The sequence below is a fragment of the Lepisosteus platostomus genome, chromosome 12 (assembly GCF_059453375.1).
Source record: "Lepisosteus platostomus isolate fLepPlt1 chromosome 12, fLepPlt1.hap1, whole genome shotgun sequence".
NCBI lineage: Eukaryota > Metazoa > Chordata > Actinopteri > Semionotiformes > Lepisosteidae > Lepisosteus > Lepisosteus platostomus.
Genome location: NC_142622.1, coordinates 16,250,058 through 16,266,047, shown reverse-complemented (window position 1 = coordinate 16,266,047; position 15,990 = coordinate 16,250,058). Strand labels below are relative to the sequence as shown.

Genomic DNA, 15,990 nt, shown 5'->3' with positions numbered 1-15,990 from the left:
AACAAAGACAACATCACACTCAACAGCCCTGGAGTTAACTTTTGCTGGGCAAATTACATTAGTATTGCCACATTGAAAGATCTCGAATCACATGCTTCTTCACTGTAAGGTCTTTTGCAAAATCTGAAGCACTGTTACCGACAGGTTTTGGAGAGTAAAAATTTAACTTATGGGATATCTGATTGTCCTTTTGTCCTTTATTAGCTGAACAAGTCTGCTTGCTAATGAAGCCTCCAAGCCCACAGAAACTCATATTGTCTAGCAAATGTTTTATGGCATATTATTTTACGTCGTGTAAAAGGTATTTCACCAATAACAAACCATGTCTTGGAGCTGCCTGCCAATCCTAAGGCAGCCCTGCGTGCCTGGAAGGGATCGAAGGGGGCAGATAAAGTGTGGACTCACCCGCTCCTCCTCCTCTCTGAGGTCCGGCATGGTGCTGATGCAGAGGGTGACGGCTGTGATGGCCACAAAGATGACGGACAGGCAGGCGAAGATCTTCCCCGGCAGGCCCGAGTGCGGGTTCTCCACCATGTCCCTGAGCTTCCGCATGCAGCCGCCCATGCGACTATCGTCAGAGAAGGTGCTGGGCGGCGGCTCCTCGCTGGGTGGGGAGGTCAGCCCGTTCTCGGCCCGCCGCGCCTCGCTGCGCTCCTCCTCCCTCTGCCGCAGCTTCCGCAGGCAGCACCACTCCAGGTTCTCCTCCTCGACGCCCCAGTAGAGCAGCTCCTCCTGGAAGGACAGGGCGCACATCTCGCGCAGGAGCCGCAGCTTCCCCGCCGCCAGGAAGGTCATGATGGTCCTGAAGGCGCTCGGGCTGCGGTCGAAGAAGAACTCGTTGCGGCTCATGTCGTAGTCGTCGCAGACGTCCATGATCTCGTCGTAGTTGCTGCAGGCCTTCAGCTTCCCCAGCCGGGTCAGGGGGAACTCGTCGAGGGTGGTCCAGGGGATGCAGTACTTGATGCCTCCCACATTAATGATCACGGAGCGGCTCCTGCTGTCCTCCAGGTGCGATCGGCAGCAGAGCTCTTCTCCTGGGTGGAGAAGCTTGGCCGATTTGTAGAAGACCCCTTTCTTGGTGCGGACCTCGTGCAGGTTCTCCAGCGGGTTGAACGAAAACGTAGTGAACTGGCGTTCGGAGCTGCCAGACAGTAAGGCCATTTCCTGATACATTGGTGCAGCTGTGTGTCCTCTGAGCCGTAAGGCCACCAGAGGTATGGTCTTGCTGAAGGAGGGCAGGGGAGGAAGTCACCCGTTCAAAATTAATCCTGTTATCTGGGAGGCAATGAAAAAAATGATGAGGGGTGGAAATATTACACCCAGGGAACACAATTAGAGCCTTTTAATTAAGATATTTTTTGCTGTTAGAAAATTGATTAATTTTTTTCTTCACACAAATCTGAAGCATAAACAAAACTAGTTCACCTTTCTAGTCTAAGCTCCTCTGGCCACGTTTAATCTCTGTTCATTTTATATACGGTCCTTCTAAAGATGTTTCTGCTTAGGCTGATATCTGTAATGATAAGATAGAGTTTGGTAGACATAGAAGATGTCTCTGAAGCAAATGCCATAGGTGATTAGCCAGCAGCAAATTAATGTTGAACCATGTCCTGAGTGTCACGATTGGCATCCCTCCTCATTATTTAAGCCTGGCGCTCTCGCTATGCCTGGCTCAGCATTGGGAGATGGATGCCCGGAAGCATCCTGACCGTCTGAGTACGGGGCTTGGAGCGCCTGGCCTCATTACTTTCTTTTAACTTCTTGTTCCTGATCTGGATCCTGTTCTGGATTTAAATTCTGTCTTGTCTTGGATGGATCACCCAGTTTTTGGACTTTGGACTGCACCCCGGATTTCCCATTTTGGTGCCCCCCGAGCACCGGATCACCGCCCCCTGTCTGTCAACCCGTCCTATCCTGCTGTACCTTCCCCTGATGTCCTTCTCCACTTACGTCTGGATCATACTGTCTGCATAGGGTCCTGAACTATGCTTCATGGGAGCCTGGACTGGCTCTCGTTACACTGAGGACCTGCAATGAACCATTTGTTATGTAATTTTTCATCTTGTGGCAGTGTACATATAATAGGGGATGCAATAATTAAGAAATTAGACAATAACCCTAAGTGCCAAGAATGCAGTCTATTTAATATCGCAGGCTAGCTCATGAAAAGATCAGACTATGCGAGGGGTACCCACAGAACGCAGACAGGTGCACTTTTGAGCCTCAGCTGCCTGTCAGGCAAGCCTGTTTCAGATACCCACCACTTTGTGCATAAAGAGCATCTCCAATTCTCGGTCCCAAAGGAGACCGAGTGACAAGAATATGACCAGCAGTGCTCAATATGCTCTAACACATGAGTCCTGATGCTACTTCCTACTCAACCAATAACTCTAGGTCTCAACTCCCTTCGTTGTCATTAGATTCACCACCATTTGTGCTAAAGATGAATTGTTAAAAATGATCTACAGTATCTTAAAGTCAGTCAGGTCTCCATTGTCCTGGGTTTTTTAATGTAGTATCAGCCACCAAAAAATAATAACCCTGTACTTTAAGAAGATAAAGAAAAATGCTCCCTGGGTTCAGTAACACCAGCATACCTGTTTTAATATGGAATTGTAAGTCAGAGATCTATGAGCAGAAAGAAGGATTTCTACAGCTTTTTTTGTAAAAAATACTTTAAGGGAGTTATGAAAAATGAAATCTCCAGGCTCCTAAGCAGATCAAAAGGTAAAAGCACATATTCTGAACCCAGAGTGAGTTCTGTAATCCAAACATGAATAGTCTGAGTCTGGGCTGTGTCATGAATGAAGATTGCTAAAGAGTGGTGGACCATTAGGCAGGTGTCCACAGGGTATGAGATGTCTTGATCCAGCCAGAGGGTCTTATTCTTCCTATGCAAAAATGACCTCTGTGACCCGCAAGCTTGCAGTATTGCTGCTGAGAGTCACGTCACTTCTCCAGTGCTGAGGGCAGTGTGCAGCTTGAAGTCTCCTCTCCGGAAAGAAGAAATCAAGAACGGAAAAAAGGAGAACATTCTCATATTGTTGCTGAATTTACTGCACTCCTTTAGAGTTAAATGATTTAAAACTAAGGAGCCAAATTTCCTAGTTAAAAGAATCAGTCATGACTTCAAGTTCTCCAGGTCTGCTGTGAATAAAGAGAAAGATTAATTTGTCATGTTACGCAATCATCTGTATTTTCATCTTGGAAATTTTATGCTGTTAATATGAACATACTATTAGTTGTTAGTTTCTAAAGCACGAGGCAGAATCCGATTGGTGCCTAAAATGAAACACTTTCTGGTGCAGATTTGTCTGTTTGTGTAAGCGTATCAATCACTTGCATTTAAATGCAATTAAATGTGTCAGCACATCCTACTGTATGGATTTGCATCATAATTGGCTCCTTTCAGTTGTCCAAATATAACTAGCAAAGAGCGCTAGTTTAATTGTTTACCAGATATAGATATTTTTAGACGTTACGGTTTTTCTTAGTAATTTTGCCATTTTTTACAGATTAGCTGAAATTTAAGGTTGATCATTAATCTGGACCAATGCACAAATAAATGTTAAGCATATGTTTCAAACAAGCCATAATATATTTCTTTTGAAAATAGCTGTAGATATGCTAGGCTAGACCAGACCATATGCTTTTCACTGACCCATTTATAAATTGTCTGTTATTACAGAAGAACATTTTATTATAGCTTTTATAGTAGCAATGTTCTTTTTCACATGTGAGATAACATCACAAATTCAAAGCCAAGTTGTCAGTGCATGGAATTGAGAATTCATTTTTTTCTTCTAATTTTTAGGACTTTGCAAAACAACAAGAGGCCATTTTTTACTATTTTTTAACTGTTTTATTCAGAATAAAGAAGATTGTGAGGTGATTAAATAACTTTTATTTTGTTTTAAAATATAATTTAATATATAAACTGCAGCCATATCACCCTGCAACTCACAACTGGCAACCCACTGAAGCTCAGCAGGTGTGAGCCTGGCCAGTATCTGGATGAGAGACCTGGGAAAAGCTAAGGTTGCTGCTGGAAGAGGTGTTAGAGGGACCAGCAGAGGGTGCTTCCTCTGCAGACAGTGTGCATCCTAATGCCCCAGAATCTCAACGGGGACACCATACTGTAAAAAGGCACAGTGCTTTGGATGAGACGTAAAACAGAGGTCCTGACTGGTCATTAAAAATCCAAGGGTGTTTCTTGAAAAGAGTAGGGGTGTTACCCCGGTGCCATGGCCAAATTTCCCATTGGCTCTTACCAATCATGGCCTCGTCATAATCCCCATCTCTGAATTGGCTTAATTACTCTCTTCTAACCTCCCCCCCCCCCACTGATAGCTGATGTTTGGTGAGTGTTCCGGTAAATCATGCCGTCACATCATCCAGGTGGGGCTGCACATTAGTGGTGGTGGAGGGGAGTCCCTATTACCTGTAAAGCGCTTTGAGTAGAGTGTCCAGAAAAGCGCTATATAAGTGTAAGAAATTATTATTATTATATCCAGAGAGGTAATGACTAAATTAACCCATAGGACTACTTCAGGCAAACAGGGACACAGAGACATGACTAGATTACAAGAGTCATTTCTTTGCATGTAGGGCTGTTGATGTCCAGAACAAGCAGATTCTCTGAGATTATTAAAGACGAGGCTGGATGAGATATATGGATCAATGAGCTGCTTGCAAACACGTGATAATGATAGTACAATTTCATTTATAAGTGCTTTAGAAAAAGCTCAAAGCATTGCACGATACTGCATGTGTAATACATGTAGCAGAAGTAAAAACAAAGAGAAACAAAAAAGCCAACTACATTCACCCAGTAACAACAGTAAAATGTTGAAAGTTTACACAAAGTACAGTACTTCCCTGCTTGTGTTCTGCTTGACCACCTGTCACTTCTTATCCTAAGACTAACTTGCTAAGTGCAGCACAGCTTTGGAAAGTCTCCTTCCCTCTGAAAGAGAAGAGATGAACTAAATGGGAATGTATGTTTGTGTTGCATCAGCAAGCTGACGTCTCTGCAATGGACTTTTCAATCGCACCTGATTCATTTGGCTCCTTACCCTTACTGGCAACACATATATTCCTGTCTCGACTCATTGGCTGCAATAGTCAACTCACATAACTGATATTTTAAACAGAAGCAACAACTGCACGGAGAGTTCCCAGCAAGTTTAAATAACTCTAAGAGCAACACACAGAGAGCTGGGGGTCGCACTACTAAGTGTTCCCCTGGAATAGAGCATATCCCTTTGATGAAACTGGTGTTACAAACAGAAGAAGCAAATAAGATGCCTTTTCTCCAGAAGTTGTTCTTCTAAGGAGAGGGAGAAAGCTTCCTGGTAATTGGTACTTTTTGTTTGCAAAGCATCCTTGTCCCTTCTTGTTTCTTCACTGAAGTTATGTTATGAAATGTTTATCCTTTACTTACTGCAGGAAACCAAAATCTGTGTCGAAGAGCAACATTCTGATAAAAGTAATAAATTAAAAGAATATGGCACTCGGCATTTACAACACATTCAATACAATCCCTTGTGCAGCATCATCTTGGCTGAAAGTACTGTTGTGTAGCAAGTGCCCTAGTACTGAACCCAAGCCAAAACCAGCAGAACTCTTCACACTCCCCACTTCTATTCCTGTACTATGAGCAGCAGCCATTTAACAACCACACACTGCTTTGTTTGTGCGCGCTCCTTTATGTGCCTGCTTTTGTGTCAGATGCCTGTTACCTCCACCCCCAAGCGACTTGTTTTAAAATGGTGGGGCTGGGGTCCTGTACAGACGTGTTTCTATATTTTTTCCCCTATTTTGCAAAATAAAAAAAGAATTCATGAACACAATGTAGATGGAAAAGCATTTCACGCGCACAAAAAAAAAAAACAATTCTTATGTATCTCATGTAAAAAAGGGTGTCCTACGGTGCAAATACCCATTCACAGGGGTCGCATCAAACACCTTTTTATCTGTGTTTTTCAGAAACATCAGTCATCCACCATCTATAACACTCCAAGGTGTAAAACCAGCTTCAGTCTGGAAGACAACAGTACTCTTAAACCAGAGCCGGCTAGGCAGCCATGAACATGATAACAGCCAGTTTAACTGAAGACACACTGGAAACGGTATGTGGTTTTGGCAAGCTTTTTCATTTCTCCACTCCATCTCTCTGACTCTACACTGCAGGTCCCCAATTATCTACTGTACAACCCACCCCAGTTTTCCACTGCAGGTCCCTGGTTCTCTACTGCAGGACCCCGGTTCTCGACTGCAGGTACCTGGTATATACTGTGGTGATGACATACAGTATCAAACCCCACCAGGAAGTGGTGCATTAGCCTGTAGCACAATGTTTTTCTAAAAGGCTTTTCAAACGGCACATTGGCCAGTTTTTGCACAACCTCTTCAGTCTTCCTTATTCTTAAAAAAAAACAAGTAAAGGCTACCATGGAATGAAGTCATTTCCAATATCCGCAAATTGACCTGTAAAATTAATGTATTGTAACGCTTACGGCCGACAGGCACTGTGTAAGAGCCGGCGTACCAGAGCAGGTGATGTCACCGCCCTTCCCTGTGATAGCAGGACTACAGCTACTGGGCTGGGGGGAGATCTCTCGTTAGCTCACGGGGCTAGGTCGCTGCAGAGAGACGCGGGAGTCCCGGGTTCGAGCCTCAGTCGGGATGGGGCCGACCTAATGCGGCAAGGGCGCCCGCCTGAGCCCCCGTTGCGTTACAGTATTTTACATTAGGAAAGATAAATACTGACATCTTGTAGCTGACCCAAACTATTCACTAACTGGTTAAAAACAATTAGATTTTCTTTGTGCTTATTTGTAGACACTTCTTACTGACCAGTCATTCCTCTTCAACATGTTGTAGTGAAATTACAGACTTTAGCTAGTGATACAATAGTCACATTTGCAACTGTTTAACCAGTAAACACCTGTAAGCATCAATAAAATACAGTACCTCAGTCAGTGGAGTTGAAATAAAACTTTTGAAATACCTTATTTCACTGTATAGGTTGTGAAGACTACACACTTGCAGGCTGAGCTTTTATTGTATCCAACATTCTCTCTTTACGGCACATAATAGTCAGGATTATGCCAATCTTTTCATTTTTTCCAGTCTTCACTGCAGGTTACAAAATATAATTTAGAGGATTTATTTCCTACATTTTCCACATCACATCTCAAACGGGATGTGATGTAACACTAAGTACATATAAAACAAAGATAAGTCTGTGGCATACACATGTATTTTTATGTTACACAAGATACTCAGTATGTCTCATGCTACCATACTTCTAAATTCAATTCACAGAAGGTTCACTGACCATCATATGAATCGTATTTTCTCCTCTAGCTATGATTTTAAATATTCAAGGGAAATACATTCAATTCAAGTCAAGGTGCTTTATTGGCATGACTCTTGAACTGACTTCCCTGTACCTCACAGTAAGCTTGTAAATATCCATAAAATCAAATGGTTATTAAGCACGCATGAATTAAAAATGACATATTTAAAATGCTTACATTTCACACTGATTTAAAAATAAATATGAATGCATCTTCACCTCCTCCTCATCATAGTCTTTTGAAATTCTCCCTTTTACAAAATCTGTGCAAGGGTTTTATTCCTTTAGTCTAAACATTCTTAGCATTACTTTCATTAGATATTCCTGTAAGCATCTATGCATGATATAACGTTTTCTGGTGTTTTCAATAAATAAAATCTTTTTTTTTTTCAAAATCGCATGATAAACTGACAAACTGCCATTATCCACAAATTTGCTTAATGTGGTGTAAATATTATTATAGTAACTTTTTCCTAATGCTAATCCTAAAAAAGTTAAAGAGATTATCTTCTGTGGAGAAATAACACAAAGTGACAGTATGATTAACGTTTCATTGCTTAATGAATTCAATTACGAGCTACACAGTTCAGAGTTTACATCAGCTAACAATCCTGGACCCCAAGTAGAAAATCAATATCGATTTGTGCTCTTTTGAATTTAAAAAACGTGAGCAGTGCGAATGTATTGAGCGCTGTAAAAGGTAAAAGTGAAGCTACTCTTGGATCCCCAACTTCGCTTAGAAAATCTCAGGGAGCTGTGCTTTATAAATCACTAACCACATATGTATCGCTGTTATTTAATACGGACAGCTTTTACGCATTGGGTATTTTCAGTTTGGTAACAATGAAACGACTCAATAGTCCTAAATGTTAACATTTTAATAATAACAATAAAACATTATCATTTATCATTAATCATTAGTCCTGTGATAACAACAGATTTCTTTATTTTTCTTTTAGCTTTCCTTAAGACAGTACGTAGCTGAATGCCCTGCGCGTTTATTCCGATGATATAATGTACTTGTATGTAAAAAGCTTTGGTTACAGACGCGTTAGACGCGTAATTCTCGATTTTTAACACTATGTATATTTACAGTACAAACCTATCCAGTTTAGGCTGTAAAATAAATTGTTGCCCGTATATGTAGGATAAATAACATACTGTGCCTCGTCTGGCTTTAAATACACATTGTATCACGAGTCCAATTCAAACGGGGAACTAGTTGTGCAATAAACTAACTTTAGTTTAAAGAAGTGTAAACGCATAAACTGTAATCTACATGAAGGCAAATAATGAACTCAAAAATCGTTTATGTGTTAACAGTGATTTAAAAAAAGTGACTTGTTCTGCTCAACTGTTCTCAGCTAGAAGGATTCGTGGCCAGTCGCGTTACACTGTCAAAAACCAAACAAAAACAACACGAAATAAATGTTAATTTTGCTTCATTTTCTCTGAAATAACGCTGTTCATTCAAATGCGCATTCTTACCTGATTCCCGATGTGTCCATTCAGAATTAGCCAAAACGTCCTCAAATTTTAATACGAAAAGCCCTATTATCCATTTTTTCCCAGAGCTTTTGCATCGTCGGCAAAAAGACCAGCGCTGTGTGCATATTGCCTTGCATGGTTCTGGGCTCCTAGATCTTTACTCCCGTTTACGTCCAGGTGTGCAGGACAGGTAGCGTCACGTGTGGCTCTTTCGAATCCCTTTAAGTTCTACAGCTGTTGAAAGTTATTCCAGAAGAGGATACTGCAGCTGGTCCGACTAAAGTTGCAATCAGCACACAAATGAAGAGGGGAAAGGAGGGAACAACTTCGTTATCTAGAAGGACATAACGTCAACGAATGCACAAAGGAGACCAAATCGACTGCCTTCAAAATAACACCGCTAACACATTGCTCAAGCTGAAGGCGTGCTGAGGCGTTCACAACAGTTCGTACAGCAGGTCGCAGATAGCTGCGTAGAGCAGACAGCGTCTATAGAGTAGCATGATCCAGACTTACTAGTTAGGCTACCCCAGACAGAAACGAACAAGAAAACAACTAACAGAAACCTAGTGCGACTGGCAAAAGTGAACATTTGTGACGTAGAAGTGGGTTTTGGTCTATCGTCCCGTATTCCATTTTTTTCTTAACTTCTGATGACTCTGATGGACGGAGTAAACAAGAGAGGGGGCAGCACGAGCACACAGCAATATTAAAATAACATAATTTAGACGTGTGATGTATTCATTTTCTAGACATATTCTCAAATACTTGAGACCGAGCTGTACTGGTTTGTTTTTCTATCGGTATTAAAATACTGTGTACGCACAGTTCTATAAAATGTATGTCACCTCAGTAAATCACAGCAACTAAAGCTTTGTGTACAAACGCAGTGTTAAAAACCATAACCTGCCCCAAAGCAGATTCGTATTTGAACTAAAGTCTCCTAGATAACCGACGGATATAATGTAAAGGAGCAGCAGTGGGGCTCAAGGCCAGGGTTATGTTTTTACTTGCAACAGATCATGCTGCGTTTTTCAGGAACATCCGTTTTGTTTGCTTGCTGAACAACCACCTAGAAAGGTTATTGGAATAAAACCTACAGGGTAAGAATGAAAGTATAATATTAAGTAGTGTGGAAAAATAAGGCATCTCAGAAGTGCCCTCGCCCCACTTCAACAAAAAGTAGTCCCCCTGTTATCAATCACAGCGTCACACATTCTGGCACAGAAACCTCAGTACAGCCGTCTGTCACTCTCTGCCTCTTAGTATCCTGTTATCATTACAATCTTCATCAAAAACCCCTTATTGTTGTATGCAATTTAGGTTGTGTCTGACTCGGTATTTTGGGTAATACAACACGTTTAAAATCGAATGATCGAAATCATATAATTACTGTAAGTCAGTATAAGGTGTCGAAATGCAATAAACGTGTTTGAACAATAAAATGCAAAACAATATATGAAATGGACATTTCGCTGTTAATTGTGCTGTGCCAATAGCATTCTTACCTCTTTTTATTATCTATCCGCTAATAATAGCGTATTTCCAATGACTGTGGAGAGAAATGTGTTAAACTGTGGTTTCGGAATAAAGGGTTATTGAAGAATAAGTCAAACGAGTAAAACGCTATTCTTTTTATATTATTTCAAAGGCTTTTCTTTTTTCTGAAGTAGACCACGTTCCCCCTTCGTTCTTGAATTGAGAGTCAGAGAAAAGACAAACACAAATGTACTGTAGGATACATACTTGAAAGTTTAGACATGAAACCGAAGGATTTGGTTAGAATTGCACTTGGATTTTGTGTACAGTATCAGTCTGTACTTCTGCTCTGGAATCAGCCCAGAGAGCAGCAACCAGATATATTTTAGGGGTTAAGTAGTGTCCTACTTTGACAAGCTGAAGGAACTGAACAATATTAGTGTGAAACAGAAGATTACGAGGGGACCTGATGGAAGTGGTTTATTATTATTGTTGTTGTTGTTGTAATTTTAATAACAGTGCTGTGGCATTAATGGCTTTGTGAGTACGAACGAAAATACATTCTTTTATTTTACCGTACATTACTGCTTGTACTCCATTTTTGAAAACCAAATCGACATGTAGCCTCAACCTTTCAGAACTGAAAAGTGTCTGTAAGGCTTAAGTGTTCTACTTTGTAGATGCAATGAATTTGAATTTCCTCCCACACAAAGAGGTATAAGTCTGCAACAGATTCAGAGGACAGAGTAATACATACAGTAGCAGAGGCATGTCATTCACAGCATTATTTATCTAAAGCAAGGCCTTGAAATAAGCTCTGCAGGGCAAGAGAACTCCACTGCAGGAGACACTAAAAGCAATATTCTGTTATTAAATGCTCTGGGATTCTATTCATTCTAGTGATAAATAAGTGAATGGTTAGCTTCTCATTGAAATTATTTTAGCTGATTCATTAATATCGAAGTTAGGCTCTTGAAATTGCAGTGCAGGCTGTTACATTAATGCTTCAACTGTAAATGTGACTAAGTGGACATGCTGAATTCTTTCCTGTAAGGATATACTGTATCTAGAAATGCTCCAGCCTGATCGTGTCCAGTCTCAAAAGCTAAGCATGACTGGGCCTGATCAGTATTGGGATGGGAGACCCCTTAGAAAACCCTGGTTGCTGCTGTAAGTGATGGTGGTGAACTAGACAGTGGCACTCTTTCTATCACTCCAGAGCCGATGCCTCAGAACAGTGATCAGGGGCACGGTGGTGTACAGTATGTGCTATCCTTCGAATGAGATGTTAAACAGAAGTCTTCACTATTTGGCTAAAAAAGATCCCATGGCACAGTATGTCAGCTCTAGTGTACTGTCTAAATTACACTTTTTGCTTGCACATTCTGGCCTGCCTAAAAGTCCCCCTGAATTCAACTGGTGAGGCCGTTTCTCATTTCTCACCCTGTTTGGCTTTGGGATGGGGCAGGTGTGTGTCACCCAGGTGGGGGCAGCACTTCGGTAGTAGGTGGAGAGGGTCTCCCTACTGTTTGTAAACCACATTGGGGTGCTTTAAAATCGATATCTAACTGCAAGGAATTACAACTCCTGTTTTACTACGACAGTACTCCATAGAAATTTGAACTGATACACTACTTTATTGGGTAATTGGCTGGGACTCAGCTCTACAATAAAGCACTAAAGAAACACAGTGTGTATGTGGTTTGAAAATCCATTCTGCACCAGCAGCTCACCGACACAGCAGATGTGGCAGAGTTTTGCCAATTTCTTCAACTTTTTATCCATGATCATGGCAGAGCGAATTGCCAGTCAATACAAACTCAATTGTTTGATTTGCAAGAGCTCTATAAAGCAGCCTTCCAAGTATGATACCTCCATGTCTGTGTCAATTTTCAAAGTTGCAGTGCACCTTCTGTATTGCTAGAGTACCACTCTTATTAAGCATCAAATCATTTCTTTAAAGGTGAACACTGGGAGTTGGAGTAAGACAGAAAAAATACCTCATATTACAGTCTGGCAAGGAACCTATTAATATGATATATGATTTGAAAAATGAACTGCATGTCTGAAATTTAAGACATGGGTAAAATTAAGACATTAAGACAAAATCTATCCACATATCAGAAGACACAAGGTCTCAGCAAACTGCTGTGCTCTTTAGAAGTATTTTAAAAATCTTTTATCTTTCATATGCCCCCAAAAGCATAACAGCACAAAAGCAGTATTCTGTGAAATGGCTGCTTTTGGTTCTTGTGGTTCATCATAATGCGTTTTAATACTCTCCATCAGACAGATCATTTGTTTGTAACTGAGGCGTTACAGAGATCACAAATTCACACATCTGCATCAGACAATTTGAATCTGAGATTCATGACCGCATGGTTAATGTGCCCATTAACACCTTATGATTTTACAAGACTGGAGCATAAGAAAAGCTACAGATGACAGGGAGGCACTTGGTCCATCTTTTTCATTTGGTTGCCTGTGGCTCGTTGTCTGAGGGTCAGTTCCAGACACTGGAGATTTCAGGGAATCTGTTTCAGAAACATTGTGGACACTCACACATCTCTGCAAAGATATGCCTCCTTTTTTCATGCTTATAATGTAATTAGAAAAAGAAAGAAAGTAATTCGTTTGGTACTTCCAAACAAGCTCAAGAATCATTCATGTTAACTAAATAAGCAAGTCAGAGGGACTGTTTAATTAAAAAAAAGAGTTGTGAACTTGCAATGGTTTGTGTTTGTTTATTTAGAAAGCACTTTTCCAACTTTAACGACGGTGTACACAGTGACCAAGAACAGGAAAGAGAAAAAATACAATTATAAGTAAAACAAATGAAACAAGTACTTACTGTACAGTGTAAACTGTAAGGCAATCAGATATAGGCCACAGTAAAAAAGTTTTAAGTTTAGGCTTCAAAAGAGTCCAAGAATTTCTCTCTCCTAGAGTCAGAGTAAGGGCATTCCATAACAATAAAGCAGTGACCGGTAATACTACTGAATGCGCTTACATGTATGGACAGTATATTATCATAAAATGTTAAAAATACATGGACTGCCTTCAGACTCATTGACAAAGACAAAAACATTATTTTCTTAGAAAATAAGATGGAATGTGAAAGATGGTTTTATTGATATACTGTAAGTGTAAAAATGTGTGTTGACAATAACCATCCAGAGAAAACACACCATGTTCCAACTGCATGCATACTAATGACATTGATAGAACATTGTAATAACACAGACTGCTCAAATGTGTTCCACCATCCACATACTGTGGTGCTCTGTCTGAGGTGATTAATTTCTCCTTCATCTCATGGTTTAGTATATAGTAGATTGGAAAAACTAAAAGCCTGAAAGCTAGGATGGGCTAATACAAGAGTGCTCATATTCAAAAGATTTTAATTCCCCCTTACCAAAACATTTTATTGAGTTTAGATATTCTGCTAAAATTTATTGACAGTGAACAAATAATTGTTCCTCTGAGGGGTAGAGAAATTGATCTTTTGTTATTAAATATAGAAGCTTATTGGATTTGTCACTTGGGAACAGTATTTCCTGGTGGACTTAATACGGAGCTTAATCTCCGCTCTTTTCTCAAATTAGCGTGATTCATAGTATACATTGAGAATTCTTCTTTATTTAACCAAGTATGCTGCCATTTGAAATGTGTATGGACATACAGTATGTACATAGCAGTTTGTGTTATTAAGGTTTGTAATCTTTTCTTTTGTTGGTATAACTTGAAATTGACATACATTTTAAGTAAAGAGAATTCATATGACTTCATATATTTAGTATAGTATACACTATCAGACTTCTAGTCAAATAATTTGTTGGCAGTATTTGTCCATCTAGCTAACAAAAATACAAAGTAAAGAAGTTGGAGAATACAAACTTTAGTTTGATAGAGGAGTTAAATTGCCATTTGTACATGTCTATTGGAATTCTTATTCACACCGTTCTCTCAGGACATGCACTGTACAACAGACAACAGTACAAAAGATAACACCACACGATGAAGACAGTGCATTACAAAATGGTAAATAATAAATAGTGACAGTACTGTATTTGCAGACAATAAACAAACAGAACAATACTGACCCTTCTCTTCTATTCCATTTATCTCAACAACCTGATAAATTGCTCGTTTCACCTCTGGACATGTGACAAGCGGTGAAGTGGCTCTTTAACACTGACGTTTTAGCCGTACTGATGTCCTAACAGCAGCAGAGTAACAATGTCAACTGCCAGCACACAAAGCATTCACCCACCAGCCATGTGAATGTGTACCGTAAGAAAATCAATTGCCCCCGGTAAGACATGCCAGCAGTCCACTGAGCATCAAAGCCTCGCTCATTCCTGTCACATTAAGAAAGCTACATCTTGTCAATGTGTTGAACGGGGAAAGTGTGCGTTTCACAGTATTGGTGCTATAGTAAAAGCAATGAGATGGAAAGGACAACAGACCTGTATCTGTACAGGCAAATTTAAATTCTTACACAAAACTCCTGCATTTTTTAACATACGCATTTTATTCCACATCTTACCATGCTGTTACATTCTCTGTGATATGAGATATTTTGTTACTGCTGAAATCTCTCTATATATATCTGTATGTAATGTCATAAAAAGGCATTCAAAATGCAATTTATACCTAATGTATATTCAGACTATAAACACAGCATGTGCTTTGAATACAAATGTACCTTTCTTTGGATTTCCTGGGGTTCCATTTCCCCTGTATTTAAACATAAAAAGTCTTGTTCATGTCCTCCTCGCCCTGAAGTCTCCAATCACACCTACAGTACTGTTTCCCAACTTCTGGGAGTCCAATTAATATTCAGTTTAAATGTGCACACCGCCATTGCATGTACCTCTTAAACAGGGTACTGGCACTGAAGACAAATATTTACTCTTCTGTGATTGCATAGAAATCAAATTATACAGACCATTTTTTTGCAAAATGGTTATAGATGTCACATTTTCCATTGAGTAACAAACATTAATATACTATACAGTATGTATGAAGAGACGAAAAGGAATCATAGTCTCCAAACCAAGATTTCCGTAATAAGTGGGCATCATGGCACTCATCTTTAAACCATGAAACAATCTTTCCATTCCACCCATAGTCTTGAGGTCTCTTGAAATAGGACGTGAATGTTTTCATCATACCAGATTTTGGTTGTTAAAGAACTAAGATTGTACATAGTTTTGGTAAATGTTCATTAATGATGTTGGGGTTTCTTTTGCTGTCGATCAGGGGTTTCACACTTACTGTAGGTCCCGCTTGAAACCCTGCTGTCCTGCTGGACTCCATCCCAGCTCTCCATACAAATACTTGGTCTAATGTTTTTAATAAAGTGAACATATTAAGTAATTGGCTCTAAAAGACTTAGGTTAATTACAGTATTTATTGACTCTTCTCATTGAAACAGAAACTATGACTCAATAGGGAAATTCTTGCAACAAGCTGTCTTATTGGACGGCGTTGTTAAATGCATTACTACTGACCAAAGGGAAAGAGGGTCCAAATACACAGGCTTTCCTTGACTGAAACAGCCTTTATACCAAGGAGTGAGATTCGATTAGGGCTCTTTATTGATTGCTGATTTTGGGCCACGTGCGTCCTTGCTCTTTAATTAAATTATACAAAGA

General features: G+C 40.1%; 1 protein-coding gene across 2 annotated transcripts in view; it reads right to left on the bottom strand.

The window, feature by feature from the left end:
* Window positions 1-9,516, bottom strand: part of kcng2 (potassium voltage-gated channel, subfamily G, member 2) — a 32,267-nt gene extending 22,751 nt beyond the window's left edge. Inside the window, exons 1-3 of one of the 2 annotated variants that reach the window (XM_088601151.1) lie at window positions 8,852-9,516; window positions 1,426-1,513; window positions 406-1,275 (exon numbers count right to left, since the gene is read on the bottom strand). In XM_088601151.1, coding sequence (XP_088457277.1) covers window positions 406-1,173 — 768 coding nt within the window. In that variant the 5' untranslated portion in view covers window positions 1,174-1,275; window positions 1,426-1,513; window positions 8,852-9,516. The remainder of the gene's footprint in view (window positions 1-405; window positions 1,276-1,425; window positions 1,514-8,851) is intronic. The other variant, XM_088601150.1, reaches the window with a different exon arrangement.
* Between the last annotated feature and the right edge of the window lie 6,474 nt (window positions 9,517-15,990).